We start from the raw sequence: 24,330 nt of genomic DNA, 5'->3' as shown, positions 1-24,330 counted from the left end.
GAATATAACTACTATAATACTGCTCCTATGTACAAGAATATAACTACTATAATACTGCTCCTATGTACAAGTATATAACTACTATAATACTGCCTCCTGTGTACAAGAATATAACTACTATAATACTGCTCCTATGTACAAGAATATAACTACTATAATACAGCTCCTATGTACAAGAATATAACTACTATAATACTGCCATCTATGTACAAGAATATAACTACTATAATACTGCTCCTATGCACAAGAATATAACTACTATAATACTGCCTCCTATGTACAAGAATATAACTACTATAATACTGCTCCTATGTACAAGAATATAACTACTATTATACTGCCTCCTATGTACAAGAATATAACTACTATAATACTGCTCCTATGTACAAGAATATAACTACTATAATACTGCTCCTATGTACAAGAATATAACTACTATAATACTGCTCCTATGTACAAGAATATAACTACTATAATACTGCCTCCTATGTACAAGAATATAAATACTATAATACTGCTCCTATGTACAAGAATATAACTACTATAATACTGCCTCCTATGTACAAGAATATAACTACTATAATACTGCTCCTATGTACAAGAATATAACTACTATAATACTGCTTCCTATGTACAGGAATATAACTACTATAATACTGCCTCCTATGTACAGGAATATAACTACTATAATACTGCCTCCTATGTACAGGAATATAACTACTATAATACTGCTCCTATGTACAAGAATATAACTACTATAATACTGCCTCCTATGTACAAGAATATAACTACTATAATACTACCCCTATGTACAAGAATATAACTACTATAATACTGCTCCTATGTACAAGAATATAACTACTATAATACTACCCCTTATAACAAAGAATATGTTTCTGATAAGACAATAGAAATGTTGTATCCCACTTTGATGTGCCCACTGTCTCAGCAGTACAGTGATCTTAATGAACCTGTTCTGATGACAGAGGGTACAGACAGAATGGGGCGGCATACTGAGCTTGTAATCATTATGAACTCTCTTCTAAATGAATAATATGAATGTTGGTCAGAGACTTTAAGGGCTGTTTCACATGAGCGAGTCCATTGCGGGAGTGTGATCCTCCGCTCTGGACTTGCAGGAGCGCACGGCATTATCATGATTTATAATGCTTTGTGCCTCTGCTTGACCTTATTTCTACAGAATCATACTGACAGCTTTATGTCACTATGATTCTGTGGAAAAAGGGCCATGCATAGACACATAGCATTATAAATCATGATAATGCCGTGCGCTCCTGCGAGTCCAGAGCGGAGGATCACACTCACACACGGAGCGTGTTTCCCGCAATGGACTCGCTCGTGTGAAACAGCCCTAAATGGTTCTGAGGAGGATCCAGATGGATAGACCCAGTGATTCACTTGTTTTTTTAAATAATTTTTTTTTTCTGCCAAGAACAATTAACCATGAACCACGTACCTTGTTCTGCATTGCATTATGGGAGCTGTAATGAGGCACAGATTGTGGGTTTTAACTTTCTCTTTATTGTATGGTTTATTTCCTCCCTTACTGCCAGGGTACCGGCCTCTGTGGCAGAGTAAGGGTATGCAGTCCAAACTAAAACATATTAACATGCAGATGACATGCAACAGGTCACCCACCCAAAACTAAGTTTGAAGATATGAAGGACATGGAGTGTGAAGAGCAGGTCTGCCGGAGACCCGCTGACTGGTGGGCTTTGCAGTATTAGGTATCAGTCTTGGATACGTTTGCCCAAGAGTTAGTGGAATGTCACCAAGTAGTAAGGTTTTGGTCTTGTCACTTTTATAAAACCAGAAGAAAAGTAGGACACATAGTAAGCAATATCTTGTCTGGGGTCAGTTTCCATGCTGCAAGACAAGGATCTATCTTCAAGTCATTGGTTTGTCCCCAAGGGCCGTCTGTCCCTCTTCCCAGGTCAGGTGTTCTTTTTAGCAAATGTCCGTGCTGAAGTTGCCCACTTACTTTGTCATAAGCAAAACATATGTCTTTGACTGGATCTGGATTTGGTTTGCGTGCGGACGTATGGCTTGAGCGGGCCCTAAGGCGGGCCACCAAGCTCTGGATGCCCAGATGAATGTCCTCCGCAGTCAGCGGTTTGCAGAACTCTGTTGGGATTGCTGTGTTGAGAAGGGGAAGACTGGGGAGAAGGACAAGCGTCCACGGTGACTTCATGGGACACACTCATGGAAGATCTTGGGGTGACGGGAAGGCGTCCAGCTGTGCCTTCGGAAGCTCTCAATCGTTGCATGAAGGTGGTGACTCGTATGGCTTTCTGTAATAGGCAAAGACCATACAAATTGCATACTGGTTACTTACTTTACACCTTCCAGCTATGAGGAACCTTCCAAGGCATCCATTACTCACCCTCCATTTGGCTTTAGCAAAGTTCTTTTCAATTTGGGCGCAGACACCTTCTTTGAGATTCCTCTCAGAAGCTGCGTTTCCTGAAATCCTATGGCAGTTCGTGAGAGAAACAAAAGTTAAGTCATAGCTGTTCTTAACGTGTTCTGCTAACTGCAGATACTTGGCTTTACTTGTACTGATTCTGAGTGACATCCTATATTAGACTCCAGTCACATCAAGAGCTGCTTTCAAGATTCTTCTGAGTTCCTGTTAGAAACGATTGGCGGAAAGCAATTTTCTTGAGCGCTGAGGGCACATATCGGCGATATAAATACCAAAATGTTTTTTGTTTTTTTTTAGCAAAACACAACAAATAAATTCACATTTGTGAATTTGTACTATGCTGCTGAATTCTCTTACTAGCAGCTTGTATCAAATATCTATGTTATGAATCGCAGAGAGATATAAATCCATATTTTTCTACACAAAATGTATCAACCAGGGGTCCTTCTGGTTTTCTACTGGCGTGAATAGAGTTGCAAAGTTCAATGCGTTGGGAGATGCTGTTCAAAGAGCCCCACGTTACTGCAAATGCTTCCTTCTTGCACTGGACAAAATGCGTAGGTGATGACATAAGACACCGTGCTTTTTGATCATGGAGGAGATTGAGCTGCTGACCCTATGTGAGATTTCCACCGCCCGCTCTGTTTTTAGAGCTGCTTGTTGGATGATACTGCTGCTTCATATTCTCCAGTTTAGCCGGCTGCCTGTGTGTGGCTGATTGGAGGTTGCTTACTGCACGGATACAGGGCTCATACTTGAGGGTTATACCTGACCTGCATCTCCTGACACTTTGCAGAGTGCCATGCATTATTCACACTACTGGAAAACTCAAAGGACCCCCCCCCACTTCTCCATAGCATTTATTAAACAGCAGTCATTTCCGTGTCTGTATTGGCAGGTTATAACCTCTGTGGTTGCTGGACCTTTACAGTGGATTATTTCGATATATATCCCCACATGCACTTAGCAGTTTATATTCATGGATTATATTATTCAGCACTGGACAGCTTTATGGGATCCCATTGAATGGATTGAACTCTCCTTCACTCCATCCTCGTGGCCTAATATCTTAATGGTCGATACGTTTGTGCCTGTTACAATGTGGCATTCATTTGCAAAATATAGATTTATACTTCTCTATGATTTGTAACAGTAATTTTTTTCCCCCAAGCTGACGAGCAAGCGTATTCAGCGGCGCTGTACTAGCACCTAGTGATGTGAATGCATTTCTTTGTGTTTTTGTTAAATTCTGTTTAGTGAGTTTTAATATTTCAGCACAATTAAATCATTCATTTTATACTGCAGGCACGTGGCCTGAGTGCACAAGAAATTGTTCTTTCAGTTGTTTGTGTTTTTACTATGTGTATATTTGGTGGTTACTGAGCACCAGCGTGATATTGCTCGCTATATTTATAGTCACAGATAGGATGGAGCTGTTTGTATATGTCCTGTTGGTTTTATGTCTGGATGAAAGATTAAACAGGGGACATGTCACCGCTGAGGTCTGCGATTGGCTGCAGTGGTGCACGTCAACCTGCCCGTGCACAAAGTTTAGAGGCAGGGACTGGAAGTGACAGCCGCATAGACCGAACCTAACGATGGGGAGCAGTTACCTTAAGTATAGATCTCTTCACAGGTCCTGCTGTGTGGAGTGGGGAAAAAAAATAAAAAATTCCAGACAACCTCTTTAAAGAGGACCTGTCCCCTCTCCTGACATGTCTGTTTTAATAGTTTCATGCATTCCCCATGTAATAACAATTCAGCAACATCTATTCTTATGTCTGTATGTTGTGGCATTCCTTTCTTATTTCTACTATAAGTTATGAATGATTGCTAGCAGTCTGCAGTAAGGGTACAGAGGGGTGGTAACGTACCTGCACAATCTGAAAATGGCAGCACTGATTGGATAGAGTGAGTCTGTGCAGGTACACCCCCCCCAGCTGGTTACCCCCCCCCCCCCCTTCCCCCTCTGTACCATTACTGCAGACTGCTAGCAATTCATTCATAACTTCTAGTAGAAATAAGAAAAGAACAGCACAACACAGAGCCATAAGAATAGATGCTCCAGAATTGTTATCACGTGGGGAATGCATAAAGCTATTGAAACAGCCATGTCAGGAGTGGTGAAAGGTCCTCTTTAAAGGGAATCTGACATCCAGCAAGCACAATAAAGTACACTAATATATTTATGTTGTCATGAGGAAGGACCTTGAATATATGATGGTCTGAAACGCGTTGACTTAAGCATCCTGTACTGAAGATTTTAATTACCGCAAATTAGAGATACAGATTTTTCTACCACTATTTTTAGAGCTGGATATCTCTTCGTTTCTTGCTACTAATATATATATATATATATATATATATATATAACACCTGCCATTGACTCTAATTTGTATGTTGATACTCCCCCCTGTTACCCTGCAAACCATCTGTAAAATACATTGAGAGGACTCCTGTACATGCACACATAATGAACGGGAGAAGTTTTTCCTACTCATTCCAGCAATGGTTTGTGGCCGCACAGCAGGTAAATGGGGGTGACATACAAATTACTGATCAGGAGTCAGTGGCAGGTGCTATGTATACAAGTTATACATGTATTACTGTACTTTTTGGGGCTTGTCTGAGGTGACAGATTACCTTTAAGGTGGTCATACACATTAGATTAATGTAGGCCAAACCTGCTGATTTTGGCGGGACAGGCCAGCTATATAATGTGTTTGGGGGCCTCTTAACTTCCCTCTTCCCCAGTAGCAGAAGTCAGGGAAAAGAAGGTTCAGACATGTTGGATGTCAGCATGCCTGCTCCTTTTGTCGTTTGTTCCCAGGGAATAAGCCCCCGTCAGAGGAGTCTAGCAGCGGCTTAGGGCTCTTTCACACTTGCGTTCTTGTCTTCCGGCATAGAGTTCCGTCGTCGGGGCTCTATGCCGGAAGAATCCTGATCAGGATTATCCTAATGCATTCTGAATGGAGAGAAATCCGTTCAGGATGCATCAGGATGTCTTCAGTTCCGGAACGGAACGTTTTTTGGCCGGAGAAAATACCGCAGCATGCTGCGCTTTTTGCTCCGGCCAAAAATCCGGAACACTTGCCGCAAGGCCGGATCCGTAATTAATGCCCATTGAAAGGCATTGATCCGGATCCGGCTTTAAGCTAAACGTCGTTTCGGCGCATTGCCGGACCCGACATTTAGCTTTTTCAGAGTGGTTACCATGGCTGCCAGGACGCTAAAGTCCTGGCAGCCATGGTAAAGTGTAGCGGGGAGCGGGGGAGCAGTATACTTACCGTCTGTGCGGCTCCCCGGGCGCTCCAGAGTGACGTCAGGGCGCCCCAAGCGCATGGATCATGTGATCGCATGGATCACGTCATCCATGCGCATGGGGCGCTCTGACGTCATTCTGGAGCGCCCCGGGAGCCGCACGGACTGTAAGTATACTGCTCCCCCGCTCCTTGCTCCTACTATGGCAACCAGGACTTTAATAGCGTCCTGGCTGCCATAGTAACACTGAACGCATTTGGAAGACGGTTCCGTCTTCAAATGCTTTCAGTACACTTGCGTTTTTCCGGATCCGGAGTGTAATTCCGGCAAGTGGAGTACACGCCGGATCCGGACAACGCAAGTGTGAAAGAGGCCTAACTCCTATTTAAAACGTACGCCCACCCAGCTGAGCATGCATGTACATATATGGGGGGAGCAGAGGAAATAGATGTGACAGTTATCTGTAGGGCCAGGATTGGACTCTACATCAGGGATCAGCAACCTCCAGCTGTTCTCACCTTCAACTCCCAGAATCCTCCTTTCACTTCTATGGGTGTTACAAGAACAGCCAAGTGTGTGTGCATGGTGGGAGTTGTAGTTTCAGGTTGCTGATCCCTGCTCTATATATTATACTCCACTGTACTGTACTGTGGGGAAAAAGTTTACACCAGGCATAGTGGAAAACCTAAATCAGTGTGTTGTTATAGGTTATAGGTCCACCTGTGCTCAAGGCAGTCTCAATTGTGAATGCAGCTCTGGATGTGATTGGCGTGCAAGACATGATGTAGCTCAAGATTAGCACAGGAAAGAAAAATATCTGGAAAGTTACTGAATATCATATGTAGATTGAAAAAATGCCTTTCAAGTTCCAATTTATTTATTATTTTTTAAGAAAGTATAAAGAAAGTGCAACCATTTTGACTTCATTAAAGCTGGACCACATCTGTAGATGCAGCCCTTGGCCTGACCAGATTCTCCTTAGCTAGTGAAGGTAAGAGAAATAAAGCAAGATAGTGAAATTCTATTACTTAGATAAATGAACTTTTTACTGTGAACGCCCTGAACTCTTACCAGATGTGCCCTAATGCCTCTTGTGCCGTGATTCTTTGTTCCTGGTCCATCTCCATCAGACGAGACACAAGATCCTTTGCTGTTGGAGAGAAATCTATGGTGAGTGATTGGGCTATTTAAGAAACAGCAAAACATACAAGTAATAGGGAAGCCTAGCGGCTACATATGTCATTATTTGGCAGTTAATCATACTAGAGCACATATACATATGCCATATACAGCATAACTATAGCAAGAAGCAGTATACATAGAAAATATGCACAAATTATATGACAAAGGTACTCCTACTACCCAACTTACCCCTGAGAATCAGAGACCCGACTAATAGACCCTGCCCATTAGAGGTTATTCCGGGGTGTCTTTGAGGATTTAGCACGTACCTGATACAGAGATGACATCCCAATATGGCGAGTCAAACTCATATTCACCAGCCAGAATTTTGCGGAAAATTTTCCTGTTGTGATTCTCGCTGTTTTCTTCCTCATTTTCATCATAGAAAGGAGGGTTCCCTGAAAGACTGAAAAACGTAGGTGTGATAAAGGGCCAGTCAACAAACTGAAGGACTATTCAATAATGTACCACCACCCTGCAACTCACAGGATATACATAACAACACCAACTGCCCAACAGTCAACCGGACGGCCATATCTGTGCCGGGACACCACCTCAGGGGCTGGCAAGACAAAGGTGATAGCCTGTTATCAGAACATTTATAATAATCCTGTAGTTCAAGATGTCTGAGATCATTGCTATTCCCATATACAGTCAGGTCCATAAATATTGGGACATCAACACAATTCTAACATTTTTGGCTCTATACACCACCACAATGGATTTGAAATGAAACAAACAAGATGTGCTTTACCTGCAGACTGTCAGCTGTAATTTGAGGGTATTTACATCCAAATCAGGTGAACGGTGCAGGAATTACAGCAGTTTGCATATGTGCCTCCCACTTGTTAAGGGACCAAAAGTAATGGGACAGAATAATAATCATAAATCAAACTTTCACTTTTTAATACTTGGTTGCAAATCCTTTGCAGTCAATTACAGCCTGAAGTCTGGAACGCATAGATATCACCAGACGCTGGGTTTCATCCCTGGTGATGCTCTGCCAGGCCTCTACTGCAACTGTCTTCAGTTCCTGCTTGTTCTTGGGGAATTTTCCCTTCAGTTTTGTCTTCAGCAAGTGAAATGCATGCTCAATCGGATTCAGGTCCGGTGATTGGCTTGGCCATTGCAGAACATTCCACTTCTTTCCCTTAAAAAAAACTCTTTGGTTGCTTTTGCAGTATGCTTTGGGTCATTGTCCATCTGCACTGTGAAGCGCCATCCAATGAGTTCTGAAGCATTGGGCTGAATATGAGCAGATAACATTGCCCGAAACACTTCAGATTTCATCCTGCTGCTTTTGTCAGCAGTCACATCATCAATAAATACAAGAGAACCAGTTCCATTGGCAGCCATACAGGGAGTGCAGAATTATTAGGCAAGTTGTATTTTTGAAGATTAATTTTATTATTGAACAACAACCATGTTCTCAATGAACCCAAAAAACTCATTAATATCAAAGCTGAATATTTTTGGAAGTAGTTTTTAGTTTGTTTTTAGTTTTAGCTATTTTAGGGGGATATCTGTGTGTGCAGGTGACTATTACTGTGCATAATTATTAGGCAACTTAACAAAAAACAAATATATACCCATTTCAATTATTTATTTTTACCAGTGAAACCAATATAACATCTCAACATTCACAAATATACATTTCTGAATATTCAAAAACAAAACAAAAACAAATCAGTGACCAATATAGCCACCTTTCTTTGCAAGGACACTCAAAAGCCTGCCATCCATGGATTCTGTCCGTGTTTTGATCTGTTCACCATCAACATTGCGTGCAGCAGCAACCACAGCCTCCCAGACAATGTTCAGAGAGGTGTACTGTTTTCCTTCCTTGTAAATCTCACATTTGATGATGGACCACAGGTTCTCAATGGGGTTCAGATCAGGTGAACAAGGAGGCCATGTCATTAGATTTTCTTCTTTTATACCCTTTCTTGCCAGCCACACTGTGGAGTACTTGGACGCGTGTGATGGAGCATTGTCCTGCATGAAAATCATGTTTTTCTTGAAGGATGCAGACTTCTTCCCGTACCACTGCTTGAAGAAGGTGTCTTCCAGAAACTGGCAGTAGGACTGGGAGTTGAGCTTGACTCCATCCTCAACCCGAAAAGGCCCCACAAGCTCATCTTTGATGATACCAGCCCAAACCAATACTCCACCTCCACCTTGCTGACGTCTGAGTCGGACTGGAGCTCTCTGCCCTTTACCAATCCAGCCACTGGCCCATCAAGACTCACTCTCATTTCATCAGTCCATAAAACCTTAGAAAAATCAGTCTTGAGATATTTCTTGGCCCAGTCTTGACGTTTCAGCTTGTGTGTCTTGTTCAGTGGTGGTCGTCTTTCAGCCTTTCTTACCTTGGCCATGTCTCTGAGTATTGCACACCTTGTGCTTTTGGGCACTCCAGTGATGTTGCAGCTCTGAAATATGGCCAAACTGGTGGCAAGTGGCATTTTGGCAGCTGCACGCTTGACTTTTCTCAGTTCATGGGCAGTTATTTTGCGCCTTGGTTTTTCCACACGCTTCTTGCGACCCTGTTGACTATTTTGAATGAAATGCTTGATTGTTCGATGATCACGCTTCAGAAGCTTTGCAATTTTAAGAGTGCTGCATCCCTCTGCAAGATATCTCACTATTTTTTACTTTTCTGAGCCTGTCAAGTCCTTCTTTTGACCCATTTTGCCAAAGGAAAGGAAGTTGCCTAATAATTATGCACACCTAAAATAGGGTGTTGATGTCATTAGACCACACCCCTTCTCATTACAGAGATGCACATCACCTAATATGCTTAATTGGTAGTAGGCTTTCGAGCCTATACAGCTTGGAGTAAGACAACATGCATAAAGAGGATGATGTGGTCAAAATACTCATTTGCCTAGTAATTCTGCACGCAGTGTACATGCCCACGCCATGACACTACCACCACCATGCTTCACTGATGAGGTGGTATGCTTAGGATCATGAGCAGTTCCTTTCCTTCTCCATACTCTTCTCTTCCCATCACTCTGGTACAAGTTGATCTTGGTCTCATCTGTCCATAGGATGTTGTTCCAGAACTGTGAAGGCTTTTTTAGATGTCGTTTGGCAAACTCTCATCTGGCCTTCCTGTTTTTGAGGCTCACCAATGGTTTACATCTTGTGGTGAACCCTCTGTATTCACTCTGGTGAAGTCTTCTCTTGACTGTTGACTTTGACACACATACACCTACCTCCTGGAGAGTGTTCTTGATCTGGCCAACTATTGTGAAGGGTGTTTTCTTCACCAGGGAAAGAATTCTTCGGTCATCCACCACAGTTGTTTTCCGTGGTCTTCTGGGTCTTTTGGTGTTGCTGAGCTCACCGGTGCGTTCCTTCTTTTTAAGAATGTTCCAAACAGTTGTTTTGGCCAGGCCTAATGTTTTTGCTATCTCTCTGATGGGTTTGTTGTGTTTTTTCAGCCTAATGATGGCTTGCTTCACTGATAGTGACAGCTCTTTGGATCTCACCTTGAGAGTTGACAGCAACAGATTCCAAATGCAAATAGCAGACTGGAAATGAACTCTGGACCTTTTATCTGCTCATCGTATTTGGGATAATGAGGGAATAACACACACCTGGCCATGGAACAGCTGAGAAGCCAATTATCCCATTACTTTTGGTCCCTTAACAAGTGGGAGGCACATATGCAAGTGGGAGGCACATATGCAAACTGCTGTAATTCCTACGCCGTTCACCTGATCTGGATGTAAATACCCTCAAATTAAAGCTGACAGTCTGCAGGTAAAGCACATCTTGTTTGTTTAATTTCAAATCCATTCTGGTGGTGTATAGAGCCAAAAATGTTAGAATTGTGTCGATGTCCCAATATTTATGGACCTGACTGTATGTAATGCTTTACTCTGCAGCCCTTCTTGATCAGGGAAAGTCTAATGTTCTTTGTGAGCTCCCTGGTTCATGACGGTAATGTCAGAACCACAGTGATACAGTACATAAGTAGAGGAGTAGGAGACGGGAAGCAGGGGAAAGAGGAATGTGTGTACTTGCAGAATAGTGTGCTTATATGCCACTCAGGGTCTGTGCAAAGTTGGGTAAAAACCACAGCATTTTTGTTCCCTGGCATTCATATTCTAATTCTGTTTCAAAAATGGAAAACGCTCAAAAATCACATTGGGTTCTACACCTTGAATATAGCTAAATTCACAGAGCATACAAAATGCTAAACCACTGCAGAAATCTCCTGAAGAGGACTATGTGAAACATACAGAGGCAGGCTTCTCAGCCTGCCTCTTATCTACCCCACCCCCGGGATCCATATGTGTGCCCTCTGCCTGTCTCCCTGTCTGTCTGACTTGCTTTGCTTGCAGCTCTGTACAGTTTTCACTTCCCTGTGCTTTTCAGTTACTGAGCTCAAGGACGAGAGAGAAGAACAGAACCTTTTCTGTCAGCGCTGACAATAAGTGTACTATGTCCCAGCATACTTACTGTTAGTGCTAAGCGCTGGCAATCTCGTTCTCTCTTAGCATGAAAGTGAGACAAGAACAGGGTTCCAGCACTTAGCGATGGCAGTAGATATACAGGGACATAGAACACTTAGGCTACTTTCACACTCGCGTTTTGGGCGGATCCGTCATGGATCTGCAAAAACGGATCCGTTACAATAATACAACCGCATGCATCCTGTAACGGTATCTACCGTTGGTGACGTCCTTCTCCCCTGGTCAGTGTGGCGCTGTAGAGCTGCTCCAGAGACTTCCAAGCCGAGATGTGATTTCCAGTAGCTGTGCAGCTCTTACAAGAGCTAGTAGTGATATAGCTGTTCCCTACAACACGAGACGAGGCTGCGAGTTGAGGGTAAGAAGATCAACATTTATTGGTGCCACCCTTGGCCTTATATGCACGTCTCCATGGAAGGGGACTTCCCCTGTGGACCTGATGGAGAACTACGTGACAACCACACAGACCAATGGAAATAATCACACAATCCGGGACATTCCCACACAATGTCTCCCCTCTGCCTGGGAGTTAATCAGGTTAGACACTGCAGGTATCCTAATCATCTCCAGACAGTAAAACCACATTGCGTATAAAGACCCCCATACAGGACACACAATGCCTCCCCTCTGACTAGGAGATAATTAGGTCAGACACTGTAGGTATCCTACTCATCTCCAGACTGTAAAACCACATTGAGTATAAAGACCCCCATACAGGACACACAATGCCTCCCCTCTGACTAGGAGATAATCAGGTCAGACACTGTAGGTATCCTAATCATCTCCAGACTGTAAAACCACATTGTGTATAAAGACCCCATACAGGACATACAATGTCTCCCCCATGACTGGGAGATAATTAGGTCAGACACTGTAGGTAACCCAATCATCTCCAGACAGTAAACCCCATTTTTTTTTTATAACGCATTAAAAAGTACCCCAAAATCCACAATATTCCAACAGACAAACAGAGGGCTTCTGTTACACATCCGTCATGAGCGGATCCGTTTGTGTTATCTGTAACATTGCCAAGACGGATCCCTCATGAACTCCATTGAAAGTCAATGGGAGACGGATCCGTTTTCTATTGTGTCAGAGAAAACAGATCCGTCCCCGTTGACTTACATTGTGTGCCAGGACGGATCCGTTTTGCTCAGTTTTGTCAAGCGGACAGCAAAGCGCTGCAGGCAGCCTCCAGAGCGGAATGGAGACTGACTTACTGTCAGCACTAAGTGCAGTAGTTGTGTTCTCTCTCTTCTCTGCATGTAGTAACTAACCAAGAAGCACAGGGAAGTGAGAAATGTACACAGTTGGCACATACTGTAGGCAGGGACACAGACAGGGAGTGTACACATAGGGAGGCAGGGGCAGTGAGATAAGAGGTAGGCTGGAAGTCTCTGTATGTTTCCTTAGTTATCTTCAGCGCTCAGTAGAACGATGAAGACAGACTCTCTAGCAATGCTCAGACTGTTGCTAAGGAGAGTCTTTTTACTTACTCTAGTAAAAAAGAAACACCTTTCCCTAATAAAGTATATTATAAAATGTTTAACAGTCCTGCCCCTATACTGTACTGAAAACAAAAAAAAAAACATGAAATGACAGCTACACTTTAAACACTGCTAAGTGGAAGACTAAAATACCCCACACATAATGATAACTTAGTACTTATATGTCCATGTGTTTTTCATATATTTCTTTTTAAGGAAATTAATTTTTATGCTAAATAATCCACTCTGCCATTATGACATCTCCAGCCAGATTCTTGCTGCTTACCTAAATACTCAGGGGTTCCACACGGTTCTGTAATTTCTCCACTCTCGAAACACGAAAGGTAGAAGTCTCGCAGGACAACTTTGGAGTGAGTATTGTGATTGTAATACATTAAATTCTCCAGCTGGGGGAAACAGAGACATACATTAGGGTCTGTCAGCATCACTCGTATCTCCCTTCAGTCCCTTTAAACCCCTTTACACTGGAGAGTTTAGCTGCGTGTATTTCTGTGATGCTATTCTTTCTAGAACAGTCAAGACACTGACATCATTCCAATAAATGCACCACATTTTTACCATCATACTCCTCTTTACATATACACTCCATTCTGGATTAAACACTCTATAAAATGGTTGGGATAAGGATCAGTCATTAGTACAAAAGGACTGGCATAGTATATGCTGGTCTTAATTCGCCCTGTGCTGCCATGAGTTGCACCACAAGGACTAAAAGGTGCACACCTTATACTAATTGTGGCACATTTTGGGCCACCCATACACCAGAATTGAGACCTACTCCATCAGAGATCTGGAGTAGATTTTCATTGTAATGTGTGCCAGTTTTCTGGCACACATATTGCTTAATGCGTCAGCAACTGGGGTCCCACCCACAGCTTCACCCACTTGTTGCTCATGATTTACAAAAGTGGCGATGGAGTCGGAAAGAGGGGAAAAGTTGCAACTTTTGGCACAAAATAGGACTTGTGGCAATTTTTCTACTCCTGAAAACTGATATAGAAGTGTTAATTAGTCTGTCCCTCTGTGTTCTCCTGAATACCTTATAATAGCTTGAATCTCCATGTCCCACAACTTAACCAGCAATGCATCACCCCAATGTATGGTCCTATACAGTATCCAATCAATCAACTTTCAATAGAGGAATTTTTTAAGGGTCATTCAGATGGTGCAGTCGAGTTGCAGCTTTAAAAATGAAAAAAATAAAATAAAACATGCCATTTGGCTGCACCGTCTGACTTTACCCTCACTGTCTTTGCGCCAAGTCCTGTCTAATCATAAATATAGCTCTGCCATCTCTCACTAATTAAAACCGTGAAGAGAAGAGCCAATACTTCCGAAATAAAGAGCTCCCGTACTGAACTGAGGTCACCCCCCAGTGCTGTCAATCACAGTATAGCATGACTGATGTTATACCTTTAGGTTTCGATGGATGATATGGAGGTTGTGCAGATAGGCTACAGCCTCCAGAACCTGGCGGATCACATTACTGGCATCTTTCTCAGAGTAATAGCCTTGCTCCAGGATCCAGTCAAATACATCTCCTCCTGTGGCCCTGTGCGACAGAATGCATTACCCTAAGACGCCAAAGCACAAGTTCTGTCCACTTCAATCATTGCAGAAATCTGAAGTATGGCTCTTCCTGTCATAATACACACTGGGTGATAGACACTCAGGGACTGTCATAGAGAAAAGGTTTGGTCTACATATTCTGTAGTATTATGGTTTAACACTGACAAATGTAAAGTTATGCACATGGGAAGGAATAATGCAAGTCACCCGTACATACTAAATGGTAAAACACTGGGTAACACTGACATGGAAAAGGATCTAGGAATTTTAATAAACAGCAAACTAAGCTGTAGAAACCAGTGTCAGGCAGCTGCTGCCAAGGCCAATAAGATAATGGGTTGCATCAAAAGGGGCATAGATGCCCGTGATGAGAACATAGTCCTACCACTTTACAAATCGCTAGTCAGACCACACATGGAGTACGGTGTACAGTTCTGGGTTCCTGTGAACAAGGCAGACATAGCAGAGCTGGAGAGGGTCCAGACTAAAGTAATAACTGGAATGGGGCAACTACAGTATGCTGAAAGATTATCAAAATTAGGGTTATTCACTTTAGAAAAAAGACGACTGAGGGGAGATCTAATTACTATGTATAAATATATCAGGGGTCAGTACAGAGATCTCTCCCATCATCTATTTATCCCCAGGACTGTGACTGTGACGAGGGGACATCCTCTGCGTCTGGAGGAAAGAAGGTTTGTACACAAACATAGAAGAGGATTCTTTACGGTAAGAGCAGTGAGACTATGGAACTCTCTGCCTGAGGAGGTGGTGATGGTGAGTACAATAAAGGAGTTCAGGAGGGGCCTGGATGTATTTCTGGAGTGTAATAATATTACAGGCTATAGCTACTAGAGAGGGGTCGTTGATCCAGGGAGTTATTCTGATTGCCTGATTGGAGTCGGGAAGGAATTTTTTATTCCCCTAAAGTGGGGAAAATTGGCTTCTACCTCACAGGGTTTTGTTTTTTTTGCCTTCCTCTGGATCAACTTGCAGGATGACAGGCCGAACTGGACGGACAAATGTCTTTTTTCGGCCTTATGTAATATGTACTATGTTATGTTACATATAAAGTATATCATAAATATATATTATACTCCGCCTTGAAACGTACAATTCTTGAATAATGTAAAATTCCTTCTTGGTCTCAAAAGTATCGATCAGCTGCAGGATATTTGGATGATTCACCCTAGAGTAGAGGAATAGTAGAGAAGACATAAAACAGCAAAAAAATACCAGAGCATCCTTCGCATCGTCCCCGTCTTTCGGTATACCATTTATCCTTGTTCTCCAACCAGCAGCCCTCTTGTTTTTGAGAAACTAAGACTCTTGTGGCTGCTTGAGCATGCTGGGAGTTGTAGTTTTGCAACAGCTGATGAACCACAGGTTGGAGACCAATTCCATATATGTTAAATTTTGTGTTGTGAAGATTACATAATGTGTGGGATTAACAATGAGCAGCTGTTATGGGGCATACATCTGTCACTGAGAGACAGCAGGTCTCTTTCATTATCCAGTAAAGATATTAAAAACACATAGATATAAAAACGTAGAGATTATAGACTGTAGCGCTCCAGGACAAAGATGGAGGGGTCCCTGAAGCAATAGGAAAACTCTTTTTACAGCATTTTACACTCTAAATCTATATGAAATATTGAGCAACATTCAGCTGGAAGGAACCACTTAGGCGGAGTTCACATCAGCGTTCAGCCTTTCCGTTCTCCTGCTCTGTTATAGGAGCAGGAGAACGGAAAGGACGGATTCGGCACATAACTGAGCCGAACGGAGCCTACGGACCCCATTGACTATAATGGGGGTCCGTTAGGTTTCCGCTCAGAAGATGATTTTGTAGCGGAGACAAAAGTTGAGCGCGCATGACTTTTGTCTCTGCTTCAAAAATCTTCCTCTGAGCGGAAACCTAACGGACCCCAATATATTCTATGGGGTCCGTAGACTCATCATAGTAAAAGCACGTAATGTGATAAAACTGGGGAAATAGTCCACTAAAGATAGCAGCAAACTGCGGTAAAAATAGTACATATAAGCAGCCATAATGCTTGCAAATCCCCTGAAGTGCCTCATGTCCCTGAAGAAGCCACTGGCGAAATGCGTTTGAAGGCCTGGCCTGCAGTTAGCATTACTAACATGGTGTTTGTAATTTTGATGTAACTTGCTCATTCTAAATTCTGGTCACCAGGATTAGTTTATGCTGGTACTTACCGGTTATTTTTTTACTTATTTACTTGCCCTATGTTGACCAGTGTATATGAATTGCAAGCATTATAGCTGCTTATTTGCACTATTTTTTTTTACCCATTTATACTTGTATACTTACCACAGCTTGTTGCAATCTTTAGTTCATTATTTCCACTGTTTTATCATATTACTTGCTTTTCCTATGATAAGTCTAAAAAAATATTATGTTTTATATGTATGTTGGTTGGTTAATGCTGTTTTTGTAGGTGTTGTGTTTACTATTATTTTGCATCACCATGTTATACTTAATTATATCTATGCCCACTGGATAGGTTATTTATCTCAGGAAAATCCGTCACAGGTCTGCTCTTTTTCTGACAGTTCTCTCTGCTCTCCCCCTCCCTTCTCTCAATGTTAAAGCTCTTTTACACAGGCTGATAATCTGCCAAAGAATCATCTATAACAGGGATCTCAAACTGCAGCCCTCCAGCTGTTGCAAAACTACAACTCCCACAATGCCCGGACAGCCTACAGGTATCAGCCTACAGCAGGGCATTGTGGGAGTTGTAGTTTTGCAACAGCTGGAGGGCCGGAGTTTGAGATGCCTGATCTACAGGGAGTGCAGAATTATTAGGCAAGTTGTATTTTTGAGGATTAATTTTATTATTGAACAACAACCATGTTCTCAATGAACCCAAAAAACTCATTAATATCAAAGCTGAATATTTTTGGAAGTAGTTTTTAGTTTGTTTTTAGTTTTAGCTATTTTACGGGGATATCTGTGTGTGCAGGTGACTATTACTGTGCATAATTATTAGGCAACTTAACAAAAAACAAATATATACCCATTTCAATTATTTATTTTTACCAGTGAAACCAATATAACATCTCAACATTCACAAATATACATTTCTGACATTCAAAAACAAAACAAAAACAAATCAGTGACCAATATAGCCACCTTTCTTTGCAAGGACACTCAAAAGCCTGCCATCCATGGATTCTGTCAGTGTTTTGATCTGTTCACCATCAACATTGCGTGCAGCAGCAACCACAGCCTCCCAGACACTGTTCAGAGAGGTGTACTGTTTTCCCTCCTTGTAAATCTCACATTTGATGATGGACCACAGGTTCTCAATGGGGTTCAGATCAGGTGAACAAGGAGGCCATGTCATTAGATTTTCTTCTTTTATACCCTTTCTTGCCAGCCACGCTGTGGAGTACTTGGACGCGTGTGATGGAGCATTGTCCTGCATGAAAATCATGTTTTTCTTGAAGGATGCAGACTTCTTCCTGTACCACTGCTTGAAGAAGGTGTCTTCCAGAAACTGGCAGTAGGACTGGGAGTTGAGCTTGACTCCATCCTCAACCCGAAAAGGCCCCACAAGCTCATCTTTGATGATACCAGCCCAAACCAGTACTCCACCTCCACCTTGCTGGCGTCTGAGTCGGACTGGAGCTCTCTGCCCTTTACCAATCCAGCCACGGGCCCATCCATCTGGCCCATCAAGACTCACTCTCATTTCATCAGTCCATAAAACCTTAGAAAAATCAGTCTTGAGATATTTCTTGGCCCAGTCTTGACGTTTCAGCTTGTGTGTCTTGTTCAGTGGTGGTCGTCTTTCAGCCTTTCTTACCTTGGCCATGTCTCTGAGTATTGCACACCTTGTGCTTTTGGGCACTCCAGTGATGTTGCAGCTCTGAAATATGGCCAAACTGGTGGCAAGTGGCATCTTGGCAGCTGCACGCTTGACTTTTCTCAGTTCATGGGCAGTTATTTTGCGCCTTGGTTTTTCCACACGCTTCTTGCGACCCTGTTGACTATTTTGAATGAAACGCTTGATTGTTCGATGATCACGCTTCAGAAGCTTTGCTATTTTAAGAGTGCTGCATCCCTCTGCAAGATATCTCACTATTTTTGACTTTTCTGAGCCTGTCAAGTCCTTCTTTTGACCCATTTTGCCAAAGGAAAGGAAGTTGCACACCTGATATAGGGTGTTGATGTCATTAGACCACACCCCTTCTCATTACAGAGATGCACATCACCTAATATGCTTAATTGGTAGTAGGCTTTCGAACCTATACAGCTTGGAGTAAGACAACATGCATAAAGAGGATGATGTGGTCAAAATACTCATTTGCCTAATAATTCTGCACGCAGTGTATAAGAACACTCTGTCCCAATCAATGGCCTGTGTAAACATGGCAGTGATTAGGTGACACATGAGCAAATCATAATTTTGAGCAGCACATCGCCCCATGTAATCCAGCTATGTGCTGCTGACAACATGCCGACTGTATGGGGACTGAACAATCTAATTCGCCCCCACACAGCTTGCATCCGGCCCAGTAAAAAATGTCTTAAGCAATAGTCAATCTTCAACCCATGATGATTATGACCACGTGTTAGCCCGTCTAAAAGGATCCTTTGCAATAGCAGCAGGGAGGGGGAGGACGTTGTGCATGGCTGATCAGAGTGGGGAGAGGGGGTAGCACTCAAAGAGTACAGCTCACAGCAGGCAGTCTCCAGAGAGAAAGCAGCAGCATTCTGCACACAGGTATAAGTAGTAATCCTTTGTGAGCAGTCCGTTCGGTTGTTTTCGTAACCCTGGCCGCCACAAACAACTATTCTCTGCCATGGATGACTGCAATGGAATACCCCTTTAATGCTATTATAGGCTCGGTCCTTAATAAAGGCAAAACAGTTTACCAGAACCTAAGCTGACGTCTTCTCTCCACGCAGCCAAGTAATGAACTTCCCATCACAATAAACTTCCAGCTTCTATATAAATCTGCCGTGATATTAAGGGTGGTGCTAAAAATACTCTACTAATGGTGGCACTATATTTTAATGCACATTTATCTGGAGAATGTACTTGTCAGCATGCGAGCAGCCTCAATGTATAAATGGGAGCACCTGTGTGACAGTCGCTGAGATGCGCTCATTAACAGCGCGTAAACCTGCCGGGAATATCATCCATGGCGCAGCGGCTTTCATACAGGGCGTCCCACTTCACTATTGTTCTGTATTTTTAAAACTGCTGACGTCAGCAAATTGTGCCGCAAACAAAAACACAAGTGGCCATTGTGTCAGAGGAAACTGGGACAAACAGCTGATAAATATGCATGAAAGAGACGATCCCTGCTGATCTCTGCGGTCTGTCAGAGTGATACATCGAAGGCGGTCACTGCGCCCAGAATAGCCAACACATTGCTCATTGGGTACGGGAAATTGGAACTGGAAGTGTAAGGCCCCCCCCCATAAATGTTGGTTAAAGGGGTTCTCTGGGACTTTGATATCGATGTCCTATCCTCAGGATAGGTCATTGATATCAGATTCCCAGCATCCCTGATGATTAGCTTGCACTGCAGTCTTCTAACAGCTTACCAAGAGCAGCGCCGTACTTTGTATAGTGGCTATGCTTGGTATTGCAGCTCAGGCACATTCACTTGAATGGGACTGAGCTGCGCCCCGGCCACTTGGCCAATGTATGGTGACAGCACTGGCCTAGGAAGAAGCCTATGTACTCACAGAGCGCCGGGGTCTCTTCAAAAAGCTTGGTCCTACGGACGCCCACCAATTAGATATTGATGACCTATCCTGAGGATAGGCCATCAATATCAAAGTCCTGGATAATCCCTTTAACTTACACATTTTTTAGGTTTGATGAAAGGAGGCAACACTTGAAGGACCCAAAAAGGTCCCCGTTCTGTCCCACACAGAAGATGGTTTCATATGAAACGGTCAGTGGACTGGATGTGGATTATTTAACGCCTAAACTCATCAACGCCTCACACTACATCAATAAATTGCCTGAAATTATCCCTCAGGGTGGTTCCACGAAGCCTTTTTTTTTTTGGCGTTTCTTAAGGAATTTTGTGTTTTTCTTGCAAAAAAAACTGCCTTCAGAGACTGGCTGTAAGTCTAAGGGAATTATCAAATGCAGCGCAAACATGTTTTTATTAAGTTGCGTTTTTTCTTCATTTGCATTGTGTTTTTTGGAAACAATGGCCTTTTTTTTTTTTATCGCAGAATGCTTTGGGTGTGTCTTTTTTGGACCATTTTCTGGAGTTTTTCTCCCATAAACACCCATTGTTTTAAGTGTTTTGTTGCACTTTCTATAGAAAAACACATAGCTTGAAAAAATGTCATAAAAAGGTGTTGCTCAAGCACACTATTTTCAAAAAAAATGCAACGAAAAATAAAAACTGTGGATGTTTATAGACGCCATGAAATAAACAAATAGGCGTAAGGTGCTTTATTAGAAATCTACCTCTAACATAATCGTCAAAAGAGGTTGTTCTGCTTTTAGGGCACAGGTAACAGGTGATGTCATTGTGCCGAACATAGTGATGTCATCCATGCTGTTACTAGAATCACCCTACTCTATGGGGTTTAACAGTAGGTGTTGCAGTCGCACATGAGGCCCCTAAGCAGTGTAAGAGCATAGCAATAATATAAAAGTCACAGGAGAGATGGAGGTGGGCTCCGGTACAGATTTTGCTTCTGGCAAGGTCTCTAATGATTGATGCATAAAGTAGGCCGTCCGCAGTGACTTTGGGTCATGCCACCGCGCAGAATGAGGCAGAGTTGCCATTCAGGAGCCTGGGAAAGCTGAGTGACACCAGAGGAAGCTGTAGTAGCAGCCATAATGGGTGTCACTCAACTTTTCCAGAAGGTGTTAATCTTGAAAAATAAAATAAATTTAATTCATTTTTTTTTTTTACAGGCAAATGCCCTTTAATTCAGGGGGCGGCATGTATCAGGAGTGGCATGACTCTCCATGTACGGACCCGATGGGAACCCGTTTTTATCATTTATATTCCATTGCTTACAGACCTATAAAACATGCAACTGATATTCCCCTACCCCAGGTTCTCCGCGCTGCCTGCACATGCACACGCTTGTATCTAGGGAGCCAATAAATGTGTTTACAGCTGCAGAAATAAAATGATCTTTGCTGCTTCTAGAATAATTCAGCAGAAGGAGGGGGGGGGGGTTAAATCGAAAAACAGGAATAAGCCTAAGATGAGATGCAGCGTGCCGCCATTACTGACGTATCCTGGCCTTCCGCTGTGTGATAACTAGATTACAGGCACCATAAAGAATGTTGCGTAGATTTTCACAGACCCTGAATAGCAAGTGACACTGCATTTGCATGTCCCTCTGCTCCCCCTAGGTGAGTGTCAGTCTTCACTGGAATTCTATTCATTAAACAGAAAGCTCAGGATGAACAAGGATCCTTATCGTAATTGCTGTTCTACATGGAGCTGTGGGATGACACATGAAAAACTTAATTTAAATGAGTTTTTAGTATCCACTGCTGTATCTCTCGAAAATGATGTCGTTTGGTGCTGATATAATGCAGAATAAACTGATGCAAGCAGTGAAAGCATAAACCTGCACGTAGTAGACATAAGGAGGAAGCAAGTGTGGGCAGGCAAATGGCCAAGATTACTTTCCCCGAATTAGAAAACAAACGACGGGAGCCAGAATAGAGTAAAATATTAATGGATTTCTAGCTGTGCGGGGTTTGATTGATAGCCCTGTTCTGTACTAATAAATATGTACAAGTCCTAGAAGAAATTTACTAACTGCAAAAACGGGGAAGCCCTCGGGAGCTCAATTACTAGAAATCTGAATAGAAAACCCAACCTCTAAGATAATCATCAAAAGCAGAGACCTTAGTAAGCGTCTGCAGACGGGCCCATCTGGGGAGTAACCCAAATTGACATATCGCTGCATAAACTGTTGAATGGCTTGGCATATATTTTGCTTATCTAATTTTAAGTCATCATGTTTTCTCTTCTCTCTTCACATCCAAAGTGGAATAAAAAAAAATGTTGCTGTGGGAAACAGACAACTTCACACCGTGCGCAGACAGGTGACAGCTTTATCTGTGTGGCTGTTTTCTAAACTCCCATGATGCTCTGCTCTCTGGCAAGAGCAATGATGACTGTGACTTTGAAGGCAAAATGACGGTTCGCTGCCATAGCCCTGTATCTAAACACCCTGGCCAAAGCAATGTTAGTATAGGTGCCCAGTGAGTATCTGGAGCTCCATTTTCCCTTGTATTTACTGACAGAAGCTGGCCACACACATCAGATGTAGGGTGAACTGACAATTTAGGCAGATCTAATATGCTCAGGGAATTCTTAAATGGGTTGTCTCACTTCAGCAAATGGCAATTATCATGTAGACACGGTTAATACAAGGCACTTACTAATGTATTGTGATTGCCCATATCGCCTCCTTTGCATTGTATTAAACACTGCTCATATGCAGGGGTTTACGACCACCCTGAAATCCAGCAGCAGTGGTCGTGCTTGCACACTATAGGAGAATGCAGCGGCCTCTCTGGTGGGTGGGACCATGAAATCGTGCATAGGTAAGCATGCCCGGGAGCTCCCATCCCGACCACCTCATATATGCGCTGCAGCGGTGGCCGTAACCCCAGAAAACGAGCAGTGTACAATACGATGGAAAAATTAATCAAGCCAGCAGAGGCAATATGGAGAATCACAGTACATTAGCAAGCACCTTGTACAGTATTAACTTTCTCTACATGATAAATGCCATTTGCTGAAGTGAGACATTCCCTTTAACCGCTTAAGGACTTTGCCGAGTCCTTAAGGACCCAAAGCGTACCGGTACGTCCTAAGTTTAAAATTACATAGCGGCGGGGGTTAATCGGGACAGGATGTCTGCTGAAATCAATCACACAACGCCGGGGGCGATCGCGGCAAACCGCAGGTCAATTCAGACCTGCGGTTTGCGGTTTTACCTTATCCAGCGGGCGGCGGTGCCATCGGGTCCCCATGCGGCTGTAGGGGGGACCCGATGGCATGGAAGGCAGCGCGATGCCTTCCTTAGGCATCTGCGCTGCCTTCCGGTGACGAGCCTGTGAGATTCAGCCCCCTGGATCTCACAGGCCGGAAGCTGTATGAGTAATACACACAGTATTACTCATACAGCCAATGCATTCCAATACAGAAGTATTGGAATGCATTGTAAAAGGGATTAGACCCCCAAAAGTTGAAGTCCCAAAGTGGGATAAAAAATAAAGTTAAAAAAAAGTTGAAAAAATAAAGTTTCCCCCCCCAAAAAACTAAAAGTTTCAAGTAAAAATAAACAAAAACTTAATTTTCCCCAAATAAAGTAAAAAAAAAAAAGGTAAAAAATAGGGGGGGGGGGGGGGGAGTAGACATATTAGGTATCTAAACATATCACATGACCTAACCCCTCAGATGAACACCATAAAAAATAAAAACTGTGCTAAATAAACAATTTTTTTGTCACCTTACATCACAAAAAGTACAACAGCAAGCGATCAAAAAGGCGTTTGCCCACCAAAATAGTACCAACCTAACCGACACCTCATCCCGCAAAAAATGAGCCCCTACCTGGGACAATCGCCTAAAAAATAAAAAAACTATGGCTCAGAATATGGAGACACTAAAACATCTTTTTTTTGTTTTAAAAAAGCGGTTATTGTGTAAAACTTACGTAAATAAAAAAAAGTATACATATTAGGTATCGCCGCGTCCATATCGACCGGCTCTATAAAAATATAACATGACCTAACCCCTCAGATGAACACCGTAAAAAATAAAAACTGTGCTAAATAAACCATTTTTTGTCACCTTACATCACAAAAAGTTTAATAGCAAGCGTTCAAAAAGT

General features: G+C 42.7%; 1 protein-coding gene across 1 annotated transcript in view; it reads right to left on the bottom strand.

The window, feature by feature from the left end:
- Window positions 1–1,620: 1,620 nt before the first annotated feature.
- Window positions 1,621–24,330, bottom strand: part of LOC120977044 (caM kinase-like vesicle-associated protein) — a 32,480-nt gene continuing 9,770 nt past the window's right edge. Inside the window, exons 3-10 of the mRNA XM_040404773.1 lie at window positions 15,565–15,639; window positions 14,295–14,433; window positions 13,147–13,267; window positions 7,376–7,451; window positions 7,159–7,295; window positions 6,779–6,857; window positions 2,405–2,492; window positions 1,621–2,312 (exon numbers count right to left, since the gene is read on the bottom strand). Of these exons, the coding sequence (XP_040260707.1) occupies window positions 2,079–2,312; window positions 2,405–2,492; window positions 6,779–6,857; window positions 7,159–7,295; window positions 7,376–7,451; window positions 13,147–13,267; window positions 14,295–14,433; window positions 15,565–15,639 (949 nt within the window). The 3' untranslated portion in view covers window positions 1,621–2,078. The remainder of the gene's footprint in view (window positions 2,313–2,404; window positions 2,493–6,778; window positions 6,858–7,158; window positions 7,296–7,375; window positions 7,452–13,146; window positions 13,268–14,294; window positions 14,434–15,564; window positions 15,640–24,330) is intronic.

This window comes from Bufo bufo, chromosome 8 (assembly GCF_905171765.1).
Source record: "Bufo bufo chromosome 8, aBufBuf1.1, whole genome shotgun sequence".
Taxonomy (NCBI): Eukaryota; Metazoa; Chordata; class Amphibia; order Anura; family Bufonidae; genus Bufo; species Bufo bufo.
The sequence above is the reverse complement of the archived record's forward strand: the minus strand, read 5'-3'. Positions and strand labels throughout refer to the sequence as shown.